This window comes from Phaseolus vulgaris, chromosome 8 (assembly GCF_051622355.1).
Source record: "Phaseolus vulgaris cultivar YP4 chromosome 8, ASM5162235v1, whole genome shotgun sequence".
In the NCBI taxonomy this organism is placed as follows: Eukaryota; Viridiplantae; Streptophyta; class Magnoliopsida; order Fabales; family Fabaceae; genus Phaseolus; species Phaseolus vulgaris.
Window position 1 is genome coordinate 62163314 of NC_143505.1, and position 24064 is coordinate 62187377.

The window sequence follows — 24064 nt, forward strand, 5'->3', positions numbered from 1 at the left end:
TTCTCTTTTTCCTTTTATCATATTTCATTGACAAAAACAAGTAACAAGGAAAAGAGGGAGTGAGAGAAGACAGAAAAGGAACTAACAAAGAAAGTACTAATTGCAATTCAATAGGCTACTATGCTTCCTTAACATTCATAACATATAACATATAGAATGAAATGGACTTTAAATCTAACTCAATCTCATAAAACTGACTTAAAAAGTGAGGTTTTCAGTCACTTTATATACTATAAAATGCTCTACTTTTTATTCCAATATGTTTATGAAAATCATACAAAGGTATTGAATTCTGGAGAGTTGACAAAATGATTGGGGTTCAGAACGCTTCAGCTAGTCATATGAGTATAGAACACTCTTTGTTTAACTTGACATGATAGGATCAGGAAGAAACTCAACCATTACATCTATAAATAAATAAAAATATTGACATAACTAAGCCATGTGAGATTCCACAATACCTGCAGTTTCGTTGCATGATTTGCATATTGGACAATGACATAGTGATGGTGGTTGACACTGACAGGCATGTAGACATCAACCCACTATTCAAATCAGTTTTGTCTGTCATTTTGTCAAGCACGTTTGCTTCATAATTCATTACTGCCTGTCAACTTAGTTACAGTATCAGCAAGTGGTGTAATGTGAAGCAATGAGCCAAAGCTTCACCTGAATGGTTTAATCACACACATACGGCATATTGTTTGATTATGCAAAAAATAGTTATAACATTTCAAGTTTGATTGTGACTCATGGAACTTAGGCTAAATAACTTGCAAAACTGATACTAACGTAACAAAGTTCAGCTTGGCTTAGGTACTTAACTGATATTATTGTAACAGGTTCCTCAGACTGATTCATCCATTTAACAGTCCACCATGACTAACTTTTAATTACTTGGTGTCAATCACATAAAACTAAGAGCAGAATTGGGCATTTAAAATACAATCAATTAAAAATAGTAACAATGAAACCCGAATAGAGTAAGGCACCACAAACAAAGTTTGATAAAGGCTAAAAATAATCATCACAAGAATTGATGGATTCTTGATAAGATTGCAACATACAAAAAAAAATCCTAACAGACAAAAATTGTCTCTTAAATTGTCAAAATATTCATTCTCGTTCTGAATTCCAAAAGAGTATAAATACAAATTTAGTTATAGATCTTATCTGCAACACTAGAACAAAACACTAGTACAATGGCAATTTGGCCAAGAACCACAAGTATCACTACAATATGAAACGGTACATTACTGCATTATAACCAAAAAGTTAATATCACCGAACTTCATTCATAGTGTGTACTTTCAGTTTCTCACAGATTTGGCCAAACCAATTTATTAGACACTTTAGAGAATTTTTTTCATCATAAAAATTGACCTTAAATCGCACCTTCATACTCACTTAAAATATTAAAGAGTAAAAGAATTATCGAATACTAACACGTTAACAATTATACAATGATATTATCTGGACTCACTTTATCTATACAAATAGAGTAATCAAGTGTAACTTTTCAAGGAATAATTCCTTTCATTGTTCCACCTTGCAAGCTTCATGATTGAACAGAAAACGCAGGCATCACACAACCAAAAGTTACATTCTGCATATTTTTTTAATGCTGAATACTTTTATGAGTTTTCTCACTTTAAGGTATTCTCAATTTCTTTTGTTTCCAATATATTCTTATATTCTCTGTTTCTGATTTGCTTGCATGTTATGTCCACCCTACAAATATGATAATCTGAATTGATGGACACCGTTTATTTCATCACTGCAACAAAAAACTCCTTCATGGCATGTGATTAATTTACCCATATCAAATGAATATATATATATATATATCATCTTTTCACTCTAGAAAAAATATAATCCGTTCATATTACAAGAAAGTCAACTATGACCTTTTCAATTTCCATTGTTATCATCTTTCTGCATGACAACACATTTGGTAATGCAAAGCAAGGAAATATATATATATAATATATATATATATATATATATATATATATATATATATCTTTTGCTGGCTCATCAAGAAAAAAAACAGGTAGGTATAACATTATTTAAATAACCCTAATTTTTTTAACAGGGATTTTTATTTCATTTGATTTTCATTAAGGGAGGGAACGATTTCGGATTAAGTTTCTTTTAAAACATATATATTTATATTTTATGTTTTTAATAAAATAATAATTGTTATTTTTTTTACGATTTTTAAATAATAATATTTCCTTCTATTCTTAAAAACTATATAATTCTATATTTCAAAATTTTACTTTTTATACTTTTTATTTAAAATTTAATCAATGTAATATTTTTAAATAAAAAATATAAGAAAGTTAGGTGTTATTTAATAAAAATACTATGAAGATTAGTATCTTTTAAAAACTAAATAAAATATAAATATCATTTTATTAAAAAATATAAATATTTATTTTAAATCTAGAGGAAATAACCTAAAAGAAAAGTAAGTGAAATTCTCGTAAAAAATTCGTGAAACATGTTGACCGTTTAGTTTTGTTGATGATGATTACATTTTGTAATTTGTCAAAAATTTGTCTCTTAATTTATTAGTAAAGCTTGAGAATACTAAGAATATATTTTTTTAAATTTAATATATGTGGTTTATAATATTTATATATTAGAGTATATTGACGTGAAAAATCAATAAATTTAAAATTAATCATCATAAAAATAAAATAAAATAATTATTTAAATTTAAAACAACCTTTTTTTTATGTTTTGAAAAAATATTATACAATAATAAGTGTTTTTATGTTGAAGTGTAAATGCATTATTGATTTCTCTTCACTTATGATAATATTTGTCTATCTTCTATCAAACGAAATATGTAATATACTTTATGTTCTTATTATTTATGACATGATGCACTTTTAATTGTTTGATAGAGTATAAATAACAATAAAAAAAATGAAAATAATAATAATAAATAAATATGATTTGTTTGATAGAGTATAAATAAATGAGAAACGTAGAGATCTTTTAAAGGGTGTAATTTTGATAGTATTATATTATTAATTATCCTTGAAAGTAAACAACTAAACTAAAGAAAAAACCTTCAACACCAAACGATGATTAAATATTCTTATTTTCTTTTCTTAACTTTTTTTGGAATCATTTATATTCAATGTGAACATAACATGATACAATTAGTTTAAATATAGGTTAGGTTAATTTATAAGAGTGATTAAAATCGAATCAATTCCAAAAATAATAATCGAAAATCCAAAAAACTAAAACTTGTAGATTTTTTTTATTTAATGCTTATATTTTGAATTTAAAAATAATAATTAAACTATTTATTATACTTAAATACAACATTATATGTTTAAATTTAAGTAATAAGCAGTTAATATTCTTGACATAAATGCATATTTTGAAGATTTTTAAGTGAAATATATTTTTGTTTATCAAAATATGATAATAAACTTGCATTATGATTTTAAATTATTATACTAATTGTTTTATAATTATAAGAAATAATTTAAAACTATAGATATTAAACTAGTTATAAAAAAAATTATAATGTATCATTTTATGCGATGACCTTTATTATAAAATATTTAAGTATTTTTTATAATAAATGTTTAATTATTTTACAATAATAAAATCTGTTAAAATCAATATAACCTAAATGATAAAATATTAGTTTTATTTAGTTGAGATTTTCTATTAAATTAAAATTTAATCCATGTTTAGTTCATACAACTTTTAAATGAAAAACTAAAGCAAACCAAACCAAGTGACAAATGTTATTATTGAATGAGATATTAGATAAGGTTTTGTAGATCCAATTTAATGTAGACCCGAATAATTCGAAGGAAACCATATATTTTAATTATTTTTACCTGTTCTATTCCAACTTTAGACATATCTTTCCACCAAAACAACAAAAAAAATATGTGTTCTTCTCTCTATTTTCTTTTATCCTCTCTAGCTAATAAAATTTAAATAAATCAATCACTTTATTATGTTATTGAACAAAATCTCCTTACACCAAATCAACTTCATGCATTCAATAAATAAATTGATTTTACTAATTTGCCCTAAATGAATTTGAATTTGGGGTTTATAATAATGTGTAGCGGGAGTTTGGATGATAGTTGTTGATAATTGTAGAGTCTTGACGAATCATTTTACATTTTAAGTGGCTAGTAACATTTGTGTATCTTTTTGAGGTATGTTGTGGTAATTTTGCGACAAGTTATAGTGCTTATAAGTGATGATTATTTGGAGACACATTTGTTGAAGAAATATGAGTTTGATGCTACTTTGATTACAAATTTCTTATGGCGGAACAAGTTTGGCTATTCACTCATTCCATGTATTCATATCAATAATAAATGTATAATATGTTCCGGATAACCTCATCCGGATAGACCAATTTGATTTCCACATCCCTGCATCCATAAATCTTAACCCAACCAACCAACTCAATTATGAATATCGTCATCTGAAAGTCACTCACCAAACTAAATTATTTTTTGGATGCAGATCCCCAGATTTTACTCATTCCACATAGTTTTATCCAAAATTCAATACAACATTTACATTAACAATTATGAATAGTTGCATTTGTAATATTTATCCAAACTCCGATATTCAAATCAATATTCTTCTGTAGTTTCTTTCCAACACTTTATTTAAACACACCTATTTACCTCAAACATCATATCCAAACTTATACACAAACGACTTTCACATATCTAATTGCATCCAAAATATTGCCTCCACCACCACCCATAGACACTCTTGGAACCTCCTAATGTCAAATAAAATGATGGAAGATAATTGTAGCATTTTAAAATTTGTAGAGTTTGCCATATTTTAATTAAATAAAAATAAGAATGAGCTAAAATGTCATGGATCAAACTGCATTTTCACTTGTAAATTTGGCCATTTTTTAATAGTAGATAAAACACATAAAAATAGTCTTTTACTTTATATAGTATATTCAGGGTTTTGTAAGTTGATTGATTACATATGAACATATTTCTTATTGTGTTTTTTTTATGTCATTACAACATTGATGTTGATCACTATTTTTTCTGTTTTAAATGGCCTTATATTGTGTGTATTTTTTTCTTTATGAAGAAATTTTAAAAACTAAATTAAAAAATTCTATCTGCAAATAATATTATTTATGATAAGTATCATCGTTAATTGATTTCTTTATCAATATAAGAACTATTATTACGAAGTAATTGATTAGAAATTCAAATGAGGATTCACAACAAATTAATAAAGGAAAGGGCAAAGGAGAAACCATAATCAATCATTAGAGATTAAAAAATAGTATTAATTTTATTTTTTAATTTAAACATTAGTTTTTGTTGCATTTTTTTATTCTAACTTCTAACTTTCAAATTTTGAAAAATTTATAAAGTTATTTCATGGGCAATTTCAAATATTCAATAAAAATTGAAATAACTTTGAAATTCAAATATAAAATCTTGATAACAACTTTTAAAACATTTTTACAAGCCATTATCCTCATATAGTATTTTAAATTTACAATTTTTTTTAACATAAAACAGTCTTTTAAAATTCTAATCCAAATAAATTAATTTTTTTAAAAAAATTGTTAACATTATATTAATATTAAAAATATCTACTTATACATGGAGATTCAGTCAATCGATCAATCATATAAATTGAAAAAGCAGTCAGACCAAAAGAAAAAAAATTACTTTATAATTTAAAATATAGTTTTATTGAAAGAGGATGAAGTGAAAAGAAATACTAGATTCCCATTTTTACTAATTTGTTTGAAATAAAAGTGGGAAAAAAAATAATAAATAGGGAAGAAAAAAAAAAGAGAAAAAGAAAGAAAATGATGATCTTTGATTTGCAGAGGCCCTATATAATGGTCATACCACATCTCGCAGCTTCTCTCTCGGCTTTCTCCATATAAACTTCCGATGTGTTTTTCTCTTTCTCTCTCCAAATTTTTGTTTTCTTTATAAAATTTTGCAATCGGTTTAGCAACTCAATTTTCATTTGTTAATCAAATTATTAATAATTGAAAAAGAAGAAGGAAAACAAGGGTGGGGAGGCATAGCCAGATAATGAACCTGCCCTCTGTTCTTATTCTCATTGTGCCTCCCCTCAGATCTTAAGATTTGCCATCTGGGTCGCCTTCAATCGGTGGGTTTCGCAGGAATCTCGATTGAAGTTTTGATCTTTCTTCAATTGGGTCTGCCTTTGGATCTTTCATTATTGAAATTTTTTTGTGGGTTTTTTTTTTTCCAGGATTGCTTAGCCTTTGATTCGCAGCTTGATGATTGTTGATGAAGGATCCGATGTTTTGTAACTGAATCCGACAATATCTATTTTTGCATCGTTAATACAGTCTCTCAGTTTGTCTAAATTTAAGGTATTGTTTGTAATGCTTCTGTTTTTGTTATGCTGGGGACTATTTGTATTTGAACAATTTGATGAAGGATAATGCTATCATGCTTTGATTTTATCCTACCCGGATTTATTTGCATTTCATCCCAGCTAGGATTTTTTTTTGTTTATTGTTTTGTGAGTAAAAAAAGGATATCAAAATTATGCTTTTGCCTGTTGTTGTGTAAGGAATTTGATTGGATCCGTCAGGAACATGCCTTTTCTTATACCCTATGGTTAGGTGCTAAAGAAGGGTGCTTTGTCCATTTCCAATGCTGCTGCTTCCACTTGCATTTGTAAGTTTTGAGCTGAAATGCTTATTGGATGAAGTGTCTTTTGCTTGTAGATAAAATGCAATCAGATAATGGCAAGTTATTTATTGGTGGCATATCATGGGACACAAATGAGGAGCGACTCAGGGAGTATTTCAGTACTTATGGGGAGGTTGTGGAAGCAGTGATAATGAAGGATCGGACAACAGGTAGAGCCAGAGGATTTGGTTTTGTTGTTTTTTCCGACCCTGCTGTCGCTGAAATAGTCATAAAAGAGAAGCACAACATTGACGGAAGGATGGTAATTCTTGTTATTTCCCCCCTTTTAAGTTGCATTTTTGAGATTAAGGTTCACTTTTTGAATTATGAAACATCGGAAGGTAGCATTTTTTATTTATCGAAATGTACCCTGATTAGCTAAATTTGCTGGATTCACTATCTCAAAATTTCTTATCTAGATTTTACAATGGAGGAGTAAAATATTTTTTTTTGTTATTGTTGTTCCCTTCTCTAAGCATCTGTTGTAAGGATTATAGATCTTCAAAACTTTTTTATTTTCTGATCTATGGTCATACTCAATACTGTTTCTTCTATCTCTAGGTTGAGGCAAAGAAAGCTGTTCCCAGGGATGATCAGAACATATTGAATAGAAACAGTGGCAGCATCCATGGTTCACCTGGTCCAGGTCGCACTAGAAAGATATTTGTTGGAGGTTTAGCATCAACAGTGACGGAGAGCGATTTCAAGAAGTACTTTGATCAGTTTGGGACTATAACAGATGTTGTAGTTATGTATGATCACAACACTCAGAGGCCAAGAGGTTTTGGATTTATCACTTATGATTCTGAGGAAGCTGTTGACAAGGTCTTACTAAAGACATTTCATGAATTGAATGGTAAAATGGTTGAGGTCAAGCGAGCAGTTCCTAAGGAATTATCACCAGGACCAAGCCGTACCCCACTCGGTGGATATAACTATGGTCTTAGTAGGGTTAATAGTTTCTTAAATGGCTTCACTCAGGGGTATAGTCCAAGTTCTCTTGGGGGCTATGGACTTCGAGCGGATGGTAGATTCAGTCCTGTTGCCAGTGGTCGAAGTGGATTTGCTCCATTTGGATCAGGTTATGGAATGAGCATGAATTTTGAGCCTGGTTTGAATGCTGGATTTGGGGGGAATGCAAATTTCAACAGCAATCTTAGCTATGGGCGGGGAGTAAATCCTTATTTTATTGGCAGCTCCAACAGGTTTGGCAGTCCTGTTGGATTTGAAAGTGGCAATGGTGGAAACAATTCTTTCTTTAGTTCTGTGACTCGAAATTTGTGGGGTAATGGTGGCCTTAGTTATGGGACAAATTCTGCAAATTCCAATGCGTACATTGGATCAGGGAGTGGAAGTATTGGTGGGAATACATTTGGCAACACTGGAGTCAACTGGGGTGGTTCTTCCGCAATTTCTGGACAGGGAGGAGGGAACAACATGTCACAAAGTAGTGGCAACCTGGGATATGGAAGTGGTGACAATAATTATGGTTTGGGGACTGGAGGTTATGGAAGAAATACTGGTACTGCTTTTGCACCAACATCTTCGTACTCTGCATCAAATGGTGGTGTTGATGGGGCTTTTGCAGACTTTTACAATAATAGTTCGGTTTATGGGGACCCCACTTGGCGCTCTTCAAATTCCGAGAGGGATGGATCTGGTCCCTTTGGTTATGGACTTGGTGGAGCAGCTTCTGATGTTTCTACCAAGAATTCTCCAGGTTATGTTGGTGGTTATACTGTTAATAAGAGGCAGCCAAATAGGGGTAAGAGTTACAATTTTTGTTGACAATTTTTTTCTTATTGATATTTTGGATTTTGAGTGAATGTCAGCACCTTATTTCATTGATCTTTGACTAATGTATTTTTTCTTTGCTAAGTTTACTATTATTATGGAACACTTGTAAATTGTAATCAGTTCTTTGTCTATTTTTTCAAGTAGATTTTTTTGCTTTTCTCTTTTACTTAGATTTATATAGTTAGGTCTTGTTTCTAAGAACAGTTTCTAATGACATCCAATGACGATCATTATTTTATTAAGTTGTTATTCCTATGGAAAGGAGGTGCACTTACTATTTATAGAGTTATCCATGTTTGAGTTCAGTATACTTTTGTCCCATTCTTAACATCTCTGTTACACGAGTACATCTTTAGGCAGCCATAATGTCATTGGGATGCCAAAATTTTGATGACATTGTCATAGGTGATGTCCTCATAAGAGGTGGTGAATGTATCTTGACTCTTGGAAAATCTCGTTAACATAATGTGAAAGTAGGTGAAGAGGTGGTGGAATAGTTAATGTTTAAGTGGCATTTATGAATGGAATCATGAACCTTTATTATATAAGGGGTCCTTGTGATGCGAGAAAACTAACTAGCCTAGAGAAGGGGGTTACCACCCAAAGTGAGAGTGCGTGTTGTAATGGGACGGTTTTAATAGGTTTGTTTATAGAACTTGTAATTTGATTTGGGACAGTGAATATTTGTTGAGATGTTCCCATAAATTTAGGCAAGAGTTGTTAAACTACGTAAAATTTGTGCCTTTTTCTATTTCTCCTTGTGATCTATTTTGTGTGTGAAGGGATTTCCCCAACATATTTATATGGTTTTTTATCCTAGTTTTGTAGGAAGTATAACTTTTAGGCTGTGAAAATTGAGAGGTCCCATACATATCTTAAAGTAAGCTTCAAACAGAAAGATGGCTATTACTGAGACAAGTAATGTTAAGCTTCATAGAAATATGGTTGTCATTATTCCATAATCTGACTTTTGATTAGCATTGCTTGGGCACAATCTGACCTTTTATTTGGGATCAGAATTTGTTGCAGAAACACACATAGATATAGATAGATAAAATAAATAGATATTCTGGGCTCTTTTCAACAGTATTGGCTTCATCTTTCATGTATGTCTTTCACAAAACTTGAAACTGTCTTTTAGACGTCATAGATGCCATGTTAAACATCAGACCAGAACCAGTTCTTCGATGTCCTTTTCTTCTGAGTCGTCTGATTGATTTTGATTGTTTTGCTGAATGTGTTTAGATTTTTGAGTATGCAATCAGGACTGTTAACATTCTGTTGCGTGCAATACATTTCCTTATGGGAATTGAATGCTTTGTTGTCTCTTATTCTCCTGGTGCTCTACTTTGATCCTTCTCACCTAAATTCTGGTGTTCAATAGTCAAGAGGGCTGCTATAATCCAAGTTCTTTCTAGCAGTGGAGAATCTGTTCTACATTATTTTTTCTTTATGTTACGTTATACTTAGTTGAGACTTTCTTCTAACATATAATCTCAATTCCTCAAGTCTTGGTAAGTAACTCAGAAGTTCAGGGTCTGATATGAATTTGTCTTTCAGTAAAACTTGGTTACAATTCACTACTTTTTTCAATGCTCCATTTTTTCACATGGACTTATAAAGTGGATGGTTATTAAGTTTGATGATACATTTTACTTGTGATGTGTCCTTTCAATGATTCATTTTGTATGCCAACACTGACAAACTTGTGTCTTCTGCTTCAGGAATCGCGACATAGGAAGATGAATTTGATGACACGAACTTGTAGGTGAAGATAATCCAGTGAAGCAGGTGAATTGTGAATTTTGCACACCACTGTTGTTACTGTATTTGGGTTTAAGAAGCAAGATGTTTGGTTTTCTAGAGCTAACTGGAGTACCTGTTTTGAGGGTTCAGTCAGATATAGAGATAGATTACAAGGGAATGTTAAGGCTTGAGTTTTTTGAGTTACTGTTTAGGTTTTGGGATTTGAGTGAGATGTAAAATCTGATTGCGGGATATAGCAGAAGTGTATCATGCACCACTTGTGAGGCAGCAATATAAAAAGATGGACAGCATTTTTTTTTTCCTTTTTTTGGGGTAGATTTTTTTTGTCTTTGATGTCTTGCAAAAGTTGGAATTGTTTGTTTCTTCATCCATCATTTTGGTTTGGTTTTAGCAGATTGTATCTGAGGTTTTTGTTTATTACTAGTGTGAAAACATTGAAGGGATACCCATCTAGGGTCCCGTGAATAAGTTACCATATGCTCTGATTCTTTTCTAAAGGGGAATATTTTATGCTACACATTCAAGCCACATCTCATAAATGCTTTTATTTTTCTCCATTTTCCAAATTTTATGGACCATTTTATAGCTTTTGACTCACTTAATGGAGAGGAGAGACATGAATATTATGAATTAGATTTTAACTCTAACTCAACATCATAAAACCAACTTCATAAATCTGACTTATGAAGTGAGATTTACATCTACTTATAAAGAATGAAATGTCCCAATCTATAGTTGATGTGAGATTTTCAACACATCCCTCATGCTGAGAATGACAACTCGTGCGTGAGACAACATATTATGAGGGGTTCGATAATGATCCTAGCGGGTGACTTGATTAGTCCAATAAATACTTGCTAAGATAGACTCGAAAATTGCCTTGATACCATATTAAGAAGTGAACTTTAAATCTAATTCAATTTTATAAAATCGGTTTATAAGGGGAGGATTGCACCACTTATAAAGATGAAATATCTTAATATTTAGTTTATACGAGATTATCAACTGAAAAAGCAGAAGACTTTGTGAGAGATTATCAACTGAAAAAGCAGAAGACTTTGTGAGAATCTAGTGTTGCATGTCAAACAAAAACTTTATTCTAAAGCATAGTTGAAAACATATACATATTTATGAGGAAAAGTTAAAGAAAGATTTATGGTGGCATTTGTGTTGGGTGATTTTGAAAGTAATATTAAAGAGATGGAGTGGAATAAAGTGAAAACCTTCTATATTAGTAACTCCAATTTTCTTCTCCCTTACTCCTACCCACGTTTTTCATTTATCTAATTTCTATATTTGCATGCACACCATTTCCTTTCATTTCCCTATTTCTTTATAAATCTGTTCTGAAATAAAAAAAAGGCACGAAATTGGATAGTGGGGAGCAACGAATATCGAATAAAATACAAGTTCCAAAGGAAAAGAATTGACATGGTTGGTACTGCTTTTCTAGATATTAGGTTAACTTGTATTAGAGGTAAAAGTGAACAAGAGAATTTGAATCTATTCACAAAAAAACTAACATATTAACTATTAATATTTACCCTTTAAAAAAAATTCAGTCTTTTTATTATTCTTTGTGGTACTTGGTCACTAATTTATTATATATTTTGCACTTTTGTTTAGTTTTCATTTTTTTTACATATTTTATCATTCACGTTTTTTCATACATTTTGTTATCATACTTTCTAAATTTTTACACATTTTACTATCATATTGGTAATAAAAAACAATGTGGTTTTGCAAGAAAAGATAATAATAATAATAATAAAACGCTAATTTATTAAAACTTGTTGGCAATTTTTATATCTCTAATATATTAGTAAAATACACACACACAAAAAGTGAAAAATCCAATGATAAAATGTATGAGAAAAAAATGCATAGTAAAATTTAAGAAATGATACTAATTGAGTGGCAAGATGTATAATTTTATTACAATATAAGAATTGATTATAAGAAAGTTTATTTTAAATTTTAAAATGGTTTTGATATTATACAGTAAAATTACTCTTAAAAAGCAATAACTAATTGGTTGAAATTCTTTTAATGATGATTTATCGAAGAAAACCAATATGGATATATATTTTAATTTTTTTATTTAAATATGTATGTTATATAATTCATTAATACAATTGTGTGTAGCAGTAACGTGACGAGTACTTATACATAGCTTGGTTCTTGACACACAATAACAGATGATATAATTAATTTAACAAATAATTTATTTTGAAAGAAACTAATATAATAAGTTATTATAAAACATTTATACATATAAACGCACACATAAATGTGATATGTAAGGGTTAATAATTTTGAGCTCCTTTCTGATAATACATTTCATAATTTGTTTACGAGTTGAACATGATTCTTTTTATTATTATTTTTTCTGTTAAAAAAAATTGTGAAAAAAAATTATACTAACTCACATTAATTAGTAAAAGCAGTTTTTTTTTTTTTATCATCAATTGTTAATTGATTTGTGTTGAATTAACGTAGAAATCAAATCCTACTTTTTATACACATAAATATAACACGAATTAAGTTTAAAAAATTACAAAAAAATGGTGGCAAATCTTCCTTTTAACGTGTCAAAAAATTATATTACTTTAACAATTTTATATTGACGTGTCTAAAATCATTGTGTTATTTCAACACAATTTTATCTTACGTTTCCAAAATCTTGATTTTGGTACGATTTTACTCTTACATGTCATAAATCATAAATAGTATAAGAAAAATATAGGTTGAAAACTTCAAAAAGTTAGTATATATTTTTTTATGTGATGAATTTAGAAATAAATATATATAATAAAGGGTAAATTTATAATTAAATAATATGAAAAAATATTAAAATAATAGTAGTGAGAGTTGTAATGTGGTTGTATAAAAATTTTGGATTGTTTATGTATCATTGCCTTTCTTAAAAAATGTCTTCCCCAATTTCTTGAATAAAAAAAAATTTACATCACAATAGTAAAAAAAAATTAATTTACAATCCTTAATTAATGATATAAAAAAAGGTACTTTTGTGATTTCATAAAAAAATAGAAATTTTAGAGAAAGAAAAATGGTTGTATAGTGAAGCAAATTGTACATGTATCATTTTTCAATAAAAAACCTGATTGATACCATCAATCAAATAGAAGGTGACAAAGGTATGTATATATATATATGTATGATTCAAAATAATTGGGTTTGGATACAAAAATCAGTAAAAGGTTGAAGAAGAAGAAGAAAGTTAATTGTGAATGGCACTTGAAGTTCCTTTGTCAGAAGCTGCAATGAACCCTTCTCTTCTCATCTTATCTTCCTTGGATTTTCTGCAGAAAACAACCCAAGAATTGACCTCCAAAGCAATGCAGACACCAATGAGAGTGGAGAGGCCAAGGCAGTATACGAGCTTGGCGTAGGACCTGCTGGCTCCCATCACCTCAAATCCTTGAAACACATTCACAAACCCAAGCACCACGCACGAGTACCCTACAAAGTGGTGGTACGATTTCCAGTACTTTCTGAACTTGTTCCTTGCGTTTGGCCTGAACAACAGTGCCAGACTCTGCAACGCCCCCAGGCAAAACACTGCGATTCCGAGCTTCCGGTGAAGGCTATACTCCACTCCCGGCGACAGTTGCCCCAGCCGGATTCCTATGGCGAACCCCACAGTTCCCAGAACGAAACCAAACAGTTGGACTCCTGCATCATGCATATTATTCTCACTCCACGTTAATTCTCATTGTGCATGCATTTCTCCATCAAACGTGTTTTTGTGATAAACCAACATAAAAAGAAACATGAAATGCAAATGGGTGTTCAAGTTAAGGTTGTAGTGTACAAAATTCAGAATTGCAACGAAAAAAACTGTGCACAAAAAATACTTTTGAATCCTTCCAATAAAGGTAGTCATATTTGCACTCTTAAGTTGTTTCTATATTTATGTCTTGGTGTACTAGAATATAGGTGGCTATGTAAGAATCATTTTAAGGTTGTTTGAAAAAGAGAATGGTAAAATTTAAAATGTGAATGGTGGAATTGAAATGGAAGAATGATAGTAAGGATGACCTGCATGAGCATAGAACCATGCAGGTCCGAGTGCTTGAATGTGGCGGAGGTAGCGGGCGGTGATGGCTCCGATGGGTAAGAGAATGCCCCAGGAGATGGCGTTAAGGGTGCCATGGATCACTCTCAGCATAGTCAGATCCGTGTGCTGAGGAGCAGAGGATCCCGACAGCACGTCAAAGGTGGCAATGGAAGACAGGTCGGTGGAAGTGGTCGGATGAATGGTGGGCGAGTAGCCCTGCACGTAGAGTCCCCTGTTCCAAACAAGGTGGATCTTCGTTTTGTTGGTTTGCAGTTTCATGGTGCCGTAGATTTGGATGCCGGCGCCGTTGTGCACGGTGGCCATTTTGCCGCCGTACATGGCGGCGGTGGAGGAGAGGAGGTGGATGTCAAGAGGGCGAGAGAGCAGTGGAGATTTTTGAAGCTTCACTGTGGGGTCTAAGATGTAAGGTAGAAGCACTATTTGGCCTGAATTTGGGTCCGGGAAGGCTATTAATGCACGTGTTCCTGTCATTTCAGGTGATGTGGGGTTTATGCCCCAGCCAACCCACCCAGAAGGTGAAATGAAGCTTCCAAAGAAGACAAGTTCCAAGGTTGAGTTGTGAGGGTGGAAGGTCCATGCTATGGAGGCTTGTTGGGTTGGGAGGTTCATGCATTTTTGGAACGTTTTGGTGGCTGTTTCGACTGTGCAGTGGGATGAGAATGCAATGTGGGGAAGGCAACATAGAAGGGAGAGGTAGAGAAAAAGCATGGTGGCGTTGATGGAGGGAGAATTGGAGTGAATGAGTGATGGATAGGGAGAGAGTTAATGGTTCATGGCTGAGTTCTTTTGGTAACAATGCTGTGTTTTGTAATGATGTGTTAAGGGTGCCATTATGGATTTTGAGCACGTAATAAGTGCAAAACGTTAGTGCTGCTTACTTTCTTTTTCCTTGACTTTGAAGGGAAGAGAATGTTGTGTATATATATGTGCGTTTGGTAGAAATGGGACATTGTGATTGGTTTTAAAATTTGTGATAAATAGTATCAAACCAGATATTATGATGTCGACCATTTTGATTGTAGTCGTTGTCTTCACGATATACGGTAGATTCATCTCTGCATACTGTGCTTGGCTTTGAAGCTATGCAATAATCATTCAACTTCAGAAAATTTGACTTACCATCAAGTTTGTTTTAAGCAAATGAAATCATCTTTTATACTAAGCTTACAGGTAAAACCAAATTATGTGGTATAATTTTAAAATGCTCAATATATACAAAGTTAAAATGCTTAATATAAATATAACAGAAGATAAAAATTAAACAAGAAATTCAAATAATAAGTTAGACAAAATCCAATCTTCTATTTACGTTGAAGTTATATTTAATTCTCCCAAATGAATATCACATGTGGTAAAAAAAAGAACCACGACACAAAGAAACTTCACAAGAGAAATGTGGGACTTGGAGAAAGCAGAAGATGAAGTATTCAACATGGAACTTCACAATTGTCCAAAGATGTGCATGGATGATCCTTGTATTGAAGGGTGATTATCTCGCTAATTACTTGTTGTTTATCTGCTTGAAAATGGTCGTCCGCTGAAATATTAAGTACAGAGTTAACTTGCCTCACCAATTCAAATTAGAAACACCATACATTGAAGTGATGCAAGATCTTTATACCTTTGTCGCAATTGAAGTTTTCCAAAAATTGCAAAAGCTTGTGTTTATTTGTGACAAGGATGTTCACAACTTCAGGAGGCTTATTTTGATTTGCAACAAATAGCTGTCAATACCAGAAACTACAGTAATTAAATTCAAAGCTCCATTTAGAATTAAGATATCAAATAAATGAATATAAATAACTCCATTCCACACCTTGAAAACGTGGAAGGTGTCCAATTGAATTGTCTTGTTTGAATCCTGCAAATTGAGAAAACAAAAATAATAAGTAGTTTTATTTTGGGTTTGCAGGTCTGAAAAATTAATCTGAGTATCGGAGAAAGCATACTCTTAGGAGGTTCATGAGGATCCTCATATTATCCAACGAGCTCACATACCGAACCATTACAGCAGCATTCGAGCGATCCAATAACATATCCCCCAATAACTGTAACATATTTCATATACCATGATTAGGACAGTCCCGAATTTAACACGTAGTAAACTGGTTATGATTTATGCTTAATTCTCATTGTATAATTAAATTATTTATCGAAATGAACTCAAATTTGTTCATGTATACAAGATTATTACAATTGTGCAAATGGGTAAAAAAGTTTGTGACTGGTGCAAACCATTAAAATGGACAATTGATGTTCTTTCAAATACAAACCAAAAAAAATGGCTCGAGGTAAATGAACTTGGGACTTAAGGAATGAATCACAGAAGAAATTTACCTTGATAGCGTACCGTCTTGTGAAATAACTGGTGGATTCAAGCAACCGATAGTTGTACTCTTTGAAGAACTGACAGGCAGAGAGTAAAACGGTTTAACTGATACTTCTTAAAATGTTGATGAAAACATATAACTTAAAAAGCTACTGAAATTTTGGATAAAAACAACCAAATTACTCATGGTATAATAAATTTGTTGACAGTGAAAAGAAAATGACTTCATTTAGTCATGTAGACTTCAAGTGAATTAATTTTTGGCTCATATGCCTTACAATCACGCATGTTGACATCAACTACAAAGTGCAGAACCTTAACATTCCACCGAGAATGCCACGAACTCATGACAATGGAAGCTTTGTAAATCAGGTTGAAGTTATTAACTAAACTTTTAATTCACATGCATGTTGGATGATAAAACAGTAATAGGGGAAAATTCTATCCCTCTTTGATTGCTTTTAAATTGTCTAATATTTGCAGACGATAAAAACATGTACCCTGTGCCTTACATAAATTCTAATGAATTTGTAAACTTGTATAGCGGACTTACCCAGTCATAATTTTTTGAAAGAAATTCAGCAACTGTAGATTTATGTCTTGTCAATAACTCCTGTGTTATGAGTCAGGGAAATGGATCAAGTTCATTATCATCATTATAATGAATTTGTCGTAAGAGCAAAATAGTCGTATACAGTAGCAACGTATGATATAACAACATTTTAATTAAAACCAGATTTCTAGTTTTAACACGATTTTAGCTGCCCAAACCTGTCTGTATAAAAAGTAATAATCATTAAAAGTTCCAAATTCAGAAATAATTTATAATTATTATATAAGTTGTCTGTACCTAATTGTAGCTGTCAAAATATTACTGCCTACTTATCATAAACATGGAACATTATCGGAATCTTTTATATTTTATTTCTGTAAATGTTTCCAGAAATTTTGAAAATTTAAGAAAAAAATTGTAAGAAAAAGTTTATAGAAAATTTACTAAAGGAATTCTATGAAATATGAAAAATTCGTTTAACAGACAAAAAAAATATATAAATATGAAAGTTTAATAGTAAAAATGTGTAGAATTTTGGTGACGAAAATTGAAAAATATGATATGATAAACATACTTTAAAAGTGGCAACAGCATCGGATGCTATCTCAAAATTTGGTAGTTGAATGTAGTCAAAGAACTTCTTCATATTATCTGATTCCAACACATGTCTGAAAAAAACATAAATAAAACTTGTGAGAATTTACAAGAGGAAAGGAAAGTAAAATTTCAAGTTCATCCATGTATGATCCTTCGCTATATATTTTTAATCTCCGGAAAGGTATAAAATTAATTAACAAAGAATTGGAATTCGTACCTTGCTACACTCTGGTGGCGTATGCACTCCCTTGCAACCGCACCAAACGTCAAAGCAACGTCACACTCATTGTCGTAACTAATCAAATCAAGTTTCGCCAATCAACCATTTATCCAACGCGCAAAACCATAATTTAAAAAAAATTGAATGTGGATTGAAGAATTGGTACCCGCATATGAGCATGTCCACAAGATCCAAGTTTTTTTCCAGGTACTGAGAAGCAATTAGTTGCGAATTAACTCGTTGCCGCTGCAAGTTCGCAATTACATGCGTTGCATCTTGACGAGCCTATATAAATCAATTTTTACAAATTTAGGAAAAAAAAAAGAAATATTTCAGAATACCTCAACCTTATTGAACAGAATTCCGTTAAATCTCCGATCCGAAAAAACCATCCAGCAATACCATAAGCTCAAAACACGAATCAAAATACGAAAAATCATAAAATGTGAAAAAAATGGCTACCCCGAGTTTGAGTTTTGCCAGATAGAGGATGAAAATCCGAAACGTATCGTCTCTGAAAAACTCGCGAGTGATGTGAGCGCACGCGTCGGGATTTGGCTCTGATTCACCGTTTCCGTACAGAACCGTTCGTATCTCCAGTATCGTTTTGCTCAGATCTGACAGCTGCAACACATTTCAAACACATAATTTAAAAAACGCAGCATCGTTTTCGTCACAACATTGCAAATTCTGAAGTGTCTGTAATTTTTCGCAATGATGAGAAGCACAACGAAATTAAGAACGTTGAATATGGAGAAGGCACGAAATTCGGAAATGAAATTACCTTTTCTTCGCGTTTACTTTCGCGCGTGCAGGTTTTGGAGTCGACGAAGATGATGAGTTCTCGGGCATGGCGCACGAGCTCCACTGGTGTTTTGGGCTTTTGCTTGAACAGGGCTTTCTTCATTTTTCTTAATTGATGAAATTGATTGAATGATTTGAATTTGTTAATGTGAATTAGGGTTTTGCATGAGAAATGAGGGAAGGGAGTATGTTATTATCATGCATGTTGTGTACGTGCGTAGAATGTGTGAAACCGTTATTTTGGGCATCAGAAAACGAAGGTTAGTTGTTGACAGGTAGAGAAAATTAATAAATCATAATAATATTATTATATTATTATTAATAATAAAACAGAAAATAGAAAGTAATAATAATTAGGAAGAGATGTTCTGTTTCTGCAAACTTCTAGCATCCCTTTTTTTCCTCTCACTACACTTTTTTTTTTATCATTGAAAAATAAATAAATAAAAACAAAACCCTTTAAAAATATCTCAACCTTTACAAACGATATTAACTATATTAACATTATATGTAACATAACTAACAGATAAGACACGTGTCTCAATACACTAAATTTTTTCTTTTTCTTAACTCATTATTCTTCATTATCTTTCACTTCTTATTATTAATATTATTTTTTTTATCATTCGTGTAAATAATAATTTCTCCTCGTCTTATCAATGAACATAGTCAACTTGTAGTGAATATTTGTCGTCAGAAATTTTCATCAGTATAATTACAAAAAAATTATGGAGAGATTATTCTGATTAGGAAGTTTTGTAAAATAAGTTAATGCTCTAATTGGTTCTTTGAAATTGAGTTGTGATGAGAATTGAATCTAAATCAAATGGTTGATATTATGAATTTTACATTATGCATATACTAGTGCCATAATTATATTAAAATGGTTGAGAATAGCTAGATTTGAATTATAAGCTTTGTTTAAGTTTTATGATTATTTTGTTAGGTTTTATGTTTGTTTGAATGTTTGGATTCTTCCTAATTTTTGTTCAAGTTAAACATTTCTACTAAAACAATCTAAAATAATATTTTTTCAACATTATTTTAGTCAAAGTCGTGATCAAATTTTAATATTTTATTATGCATTATTTTTAATTTAAGATTTTAATGTTTAAATTACATATTATTGTGTGTATTTAGATTATTGAAATAACCGTTGATATAAATTGAATTATAATTGATTAAGTCACATATTTGAGGATGTTGTATTGAATTTATGTATTTTTCAATATTAAATAAAAAAAACATGTTATATTATAAAGATTATTTGATTTATGAATAATTTAAATAACATAAATTAAGATATCAATGAGTGAGAAGTTGATAGAGATTTTGCGATCAAAACTTAGTATGATGTATGCATTTCAATTGTTATAAACTCATCTTAATATGATTCTTGAAATGTGAGGATGATTTAAAACTTCGATTGAGTTAGATGTTAGTTTATAATAAGATATAATTAATATTATGATTTTTTTTTTGAAATAAATGGTCTGTTATTTAATATGTGTTTTTAAGTTTATTGGAAGTAGATATTTGAGATATAATATATTGAATATTTAATTGTATTAAAACACATATTTATTATTATTATTATTGTTCATTTAATTTTTTTTCTAATTTTAAGTAATTTACTATTTTGTGTGATTGTTTTGATTAATCATGAAGATAACTAAGATTTTCTTATTAGTTTTTTTGTTGGATTTTCCATATTGTTTTGATATATTTAGATTAAATATAACTATGTGTACTTATGTAAGTTTTTTATTGGTATTACCTTTACTTTATGTAATAGTTTCTAAAAGTATAAAATATCTTTTATATGCTTATGGTGGACATGTACTAGAGAACAACAACAGCTCTTTCCAATTTAAGAGAAATGAAGAATAAAGAAAAAAATTATTATAATCAAAATCTAAACATTTTATTTACTAAAGAAATATATTTAATATATCACGAACAAAACTACATTTGAATTATGTAAAGATAATTTTTTTAAAAAAAATATTATTGTTTTTATATTATATATAATGTTTATTTTTATTATGATCATTTTCCTGTGATGCTTCTTTTAACTACAAATGGAATATTTAAATTATTATTATTTACGCTATTTTAAATACTTTAAACGAATTGAGTATTTATTTTTTTGAAAAAAAAATCTCCCAATTTGAATATAAAACACAAAGAATTAAAAGAAGGGATTTAGTTTGAGAGCGCGAGCGAGGGTAATTGACTCTTACTTTTGTGTTGTGTGTTTTGTTAAAGTCTCTTACTTGGATCTGATTAATCTCACCCCTCAGGTATGTTTCTACGTTTTCCTTTTCAATTCAAATTTTGTGTTACTGGGTCTGCTTCAATTTCTTCTAATTGTTGTTTAACCCGTTAAGCAATACCCAGTACTATGCCTTTCAACTGTTTGATCAAAGTTCCCAATGCAATATTTTCAGAGAAATTGCTTCTTTTCATTTTTTACGTTTAAATGTTTTTGGCTTCGCTTGTGGGTTCCTCATCTTTAGCACACTGCCTCAAGTTCGTCTCCTACCTTCCTTTTTCTGTTGCTCTTTTATCTCGCAAATTTTTGGGAATGGACGGAGGTTGAAAGGGGGAAAAGTTTATATTTAGTTGATATTTTGAATTCTGCATTTGCCAGATATTCAAACCATGAAATGAACTTGTATTTTGTGGATACATTGAAATGCTTGGTTTCTTGTTTCATATACAACATTCGAATGTGGCTGAGAGTTGATAATTTTTTATGGGTGTTGGTTTCTTGAGTTATATTTGTTATGCGAAAAACTGACACAAAAAAGTGTTTTTTTATTATAAATTTTATGCTTATATTAGCTAGGGTTATCTTTTGAAACAGATATGGTTATACCACCCCCAGTGAGGCCTCCCAGGATTATAAATTTTCTCAAACCTTATGTTCTGAAGATGCATTTTACCAACAAGTATGTGAGTGCCCAGGTGATTCACACCCCAACTGCTACTGTAGCCTCTTCTGCAAGCTCACAGGAGAAAGCCTTGCGATCAAGCTTGGGAACTACTCGCGATGTGGCTGCAGCTGCAAAGATTGGGAAGATACTGGCCGAACGCCTTTTGCTCAAGGACATTCCTGCTGTTTCTGTTCACTTGAAGAGAGAACAGAAATATCATGGTAAGGTTAAAGCGGTTATTGATTCTCTTAGGGATGTTGGTGTTAAGTTGCTTTGAGTCATGATTGCGTGTTCAATTATACCTCAGAGACCGTCCTGTTTGGATCTTATTTTCCTTTTTATTCTTAAGTTGTCATCATAACAGGAAGTTATCATTGAACATATTTCACTATGACCTTAGTTAATTACGTTTTGAGAAATAAGACGAGTGTTGATGTGCATATGTGTTTGTTTTATTGCTTGCATATATTCTAAGTCAGTTGAACTGAAAAACATGTGAGAGGAAGGTCAGATGGACGTGCATTGAAGCATTTCTAGCTGAAATACTAACACATTGGAGTAGTTTGCTTTTATTCATTTTCCAGTTTCCCATGCCAATCCATGTCTCAATGGTCATTGGTAGCTGAAGTACAAACACGTTGAGTGTGTATGATTTATTTTATTCATTTCCCAGTTTCCAATGCCAATCCAAGCACAGTTAGTATCTTTTGCTTAAGACCGTAAAATTACTTTTAAGGGATATATCAACTGTGATCCACTCACCAAAATAGCAGATAGACATTGATTAACCAGGGCAGTGCTCTTGTTTAGATCTTAACACCTAGATGTTCTGCAGCAAGATGTTGCAGTGCTCTTCTGCTACTTGGACCTACTTAAACCCAAAGGTAAGTTTATTAGAACACATTACAGGGAGATTTGGAATGTAAAATGGAAAAACAAAAACAGATAGCTACGTGTATAATGGAATCAATATCATGTTTCATAGTCAACTCCTCCCCTGCATTCTTTTTTCATTTGCCAGCAGACCATTCATTGGACTTGCCCAATGCACTTACACCACCATACAGGATGCTATTCATTCAAACAGTACATAAAATATCAACAATGGTAAATTAGGCACACACTTAAAACTAGCAAAACAACAATCCTGCAGTTACAAACCCTATATTCAAGACACCCTTTATTCAATACCATTAAAAAATAAGAGCTGCGAGTCAGGTGCCAAGACCTTTGCATTGGTATAGGAAGTTGGTCAAGTACCATGGCGAACTACCTGTTATCGGGGTCACCATGCTTGATTTCTACTAGTGGAATCTTGATACATTATTTTTTAGATATCCCCCAGCTGATGATAGGAGATTAATTTTTTTCTATAGTTAGAGATCACCAATTCAAATTTTGTTTCTCTTAATATAGTTTTCTTCATACACGTAGTTAGGAACTGAATCCCTGGCAAGATTATTCATATATGAAGATTGTTAGCTATCCTATACATATAGAGTAGCTGTATCACCATTAAATGTTCTTGAAAAATTACATGTTAAACACAAACATACCCAGTTAATATTGCTATTGTTAACACCTACTGATGTATGTACTTACATACTAGTAGTAAGCTTCTTTAGGTTCCCTCTTGAATCAAAATTTGCAATGTTAGCAACTGGTGCAGACTGTAAAACTAGGTGATGCAGCAAAGACACTGATATATGACACGAATACGTATAATCTTTAAAATGTACGACACGAGGACACAAATTTATATATTATATAATTATGAATTATATAAATTGACAACAAAAATTTATGTACACAAGTATGTCCGTTTTTTTTTCTAGTAGAAAGATATTTTTCATGGCTGGTTCAAAATGATTTGTTCCTTATTTTTATAATCATACTAAAAATTTATACAATAAGTTTGAGTTTTTAAAAAATTAATATATTTCTCTTTTTTAAAATTTTGTTAGAATCGTGCTAGAATTATAAAAAATAAAACAATTATTTTTTGAATTGGACACTTCATCGATACGTGTTCTACGAGTGTTGATGTCCAATACGTGAATTTGACATGGATACATTATTTAAGAGGAGTGTTTGAGCCTATATTGTTGATATTGTTGTTGCAGCAGTAGTGATAAGTGATATTATTATAAGTAAATAGTTCAATTAATATTAATAAAATTATGGTTAAAATAAATAGCCATATAATTAGAAAAAATATTATCAAACTA

The 24064-nt window shown here is 31.0% G+C and overlaps 4 protein-coding genes across 6 annotated transcripts; 2 read left to right on the top strand and 2 right to left on the bottom strand.

Annotated features, from left to right (window-relative positions):
* Positions 1-5851: 5851 nt before the first annotated feature.
* Positions 5852-10809, top strand: LOC137823979 (RNA-binding (RRM/RBD/RNP motifs) family protein). Of its 3 annotated transcripts, none has more exons than XM_068629381.1 (5): positions 5852-6174; positions 6280-6403; positions 6764-6990; positions 7290-8493; positions 10250-10809. In XM_068629381.1, the coding sequence occupies exons 3-5, from the start codon at positions 6769-6771 to the stop codon at positions 10261-10263; spliced, it is 1440 nt and encodes a 479-aa protein (XP_068485482.1). In that variant the 5' UTR covers positions 5852-6174; positions 6280-6403; positions 6764-6768; the 3' UTR covers positions 10264-10809. The 3 variants fall into 3 exon arrangements, with proteins under 3 accessions (XP_068485482.1, XP_068485483.1, XP_068485484.1); XM_068629382.1 differs by having other exon boundaries at positions 5920-6174; positions 6607-6990; XM_068629383.1 differs by having other exon boundaries at positions 5920-6174; positions 6659-6990.
* A 2560-nt stretch (positions 10810-13369) lies between these two features.
* Positions 13370-15289, bottom strand: LOC137826553 (Auxin-responsive family protein). Its single transcript, XM_068632555.1, has 2 exons — positions 14355-15289; positions 13370-13988 (listed from the first exon to the last, which is right to left on the bottom strand). Exons 1-2 carry the CDS (start codon positions 15100-15102, stop codon positions 13534-13536), a joined length of 1203 nt encoding a protein of 400 aa, XP_068488656.1. The 5' UTR covers positions 15103-15289; the 3' UTR covers positions 13370-13533.
* A 387-nt stretch (positions 15290-15676) lies between these two features.
* Positions 15677-19110, bottom strand: LOC137826554 (putative MO25-like protein At5g47540). The gene is made up of 11 exons (XM_068632556.2): positions 18878-19110; positions 18556-18717; positions 18260-18378; positions 18091-18168; positions 17851-17944; positions 17277-17336; positions 16732-16800; positions 16344-16442; positions 16211-16255; positions 16016-16118; positions 15677-15931 (listed from the first exon to the last, which is right to left on the bottom strand). Exons 1-11 carry the CDS (start codon positions 18998-19000, stop codon positions 15822-15824), a joined length of 1062 nt encoding a protein of 353 aa, XP_068488657.1. The 5' UTR covers positions 19001-19110; the 3' UTR covers positions 15677-15821.
* A 1965-nt stretch (positions 19111-21075) lies between these two features.
* On the top strand, positions 21076-22276 carry LOC137826391 (Ribosomal L18p/L5e family protein). Its single transcript, XM_068632349.2, has 2 exons — positions 21076-21200; positions 21767-22276. The coding sequence occupies exon 2, from the start codon at positions 21769-21771 to the stop codon at positions 22111-22113; it is 345 nt and encodes a 114-aa protein (XP_068488450.1). The 5' UTR covers positions 21076-21200; positions 21767-21768; the 3' UTR covers positions 22114-22276.
* The last annotated feature ends 1788 nt before the right edge of the window (positions 22277-24064 follow it).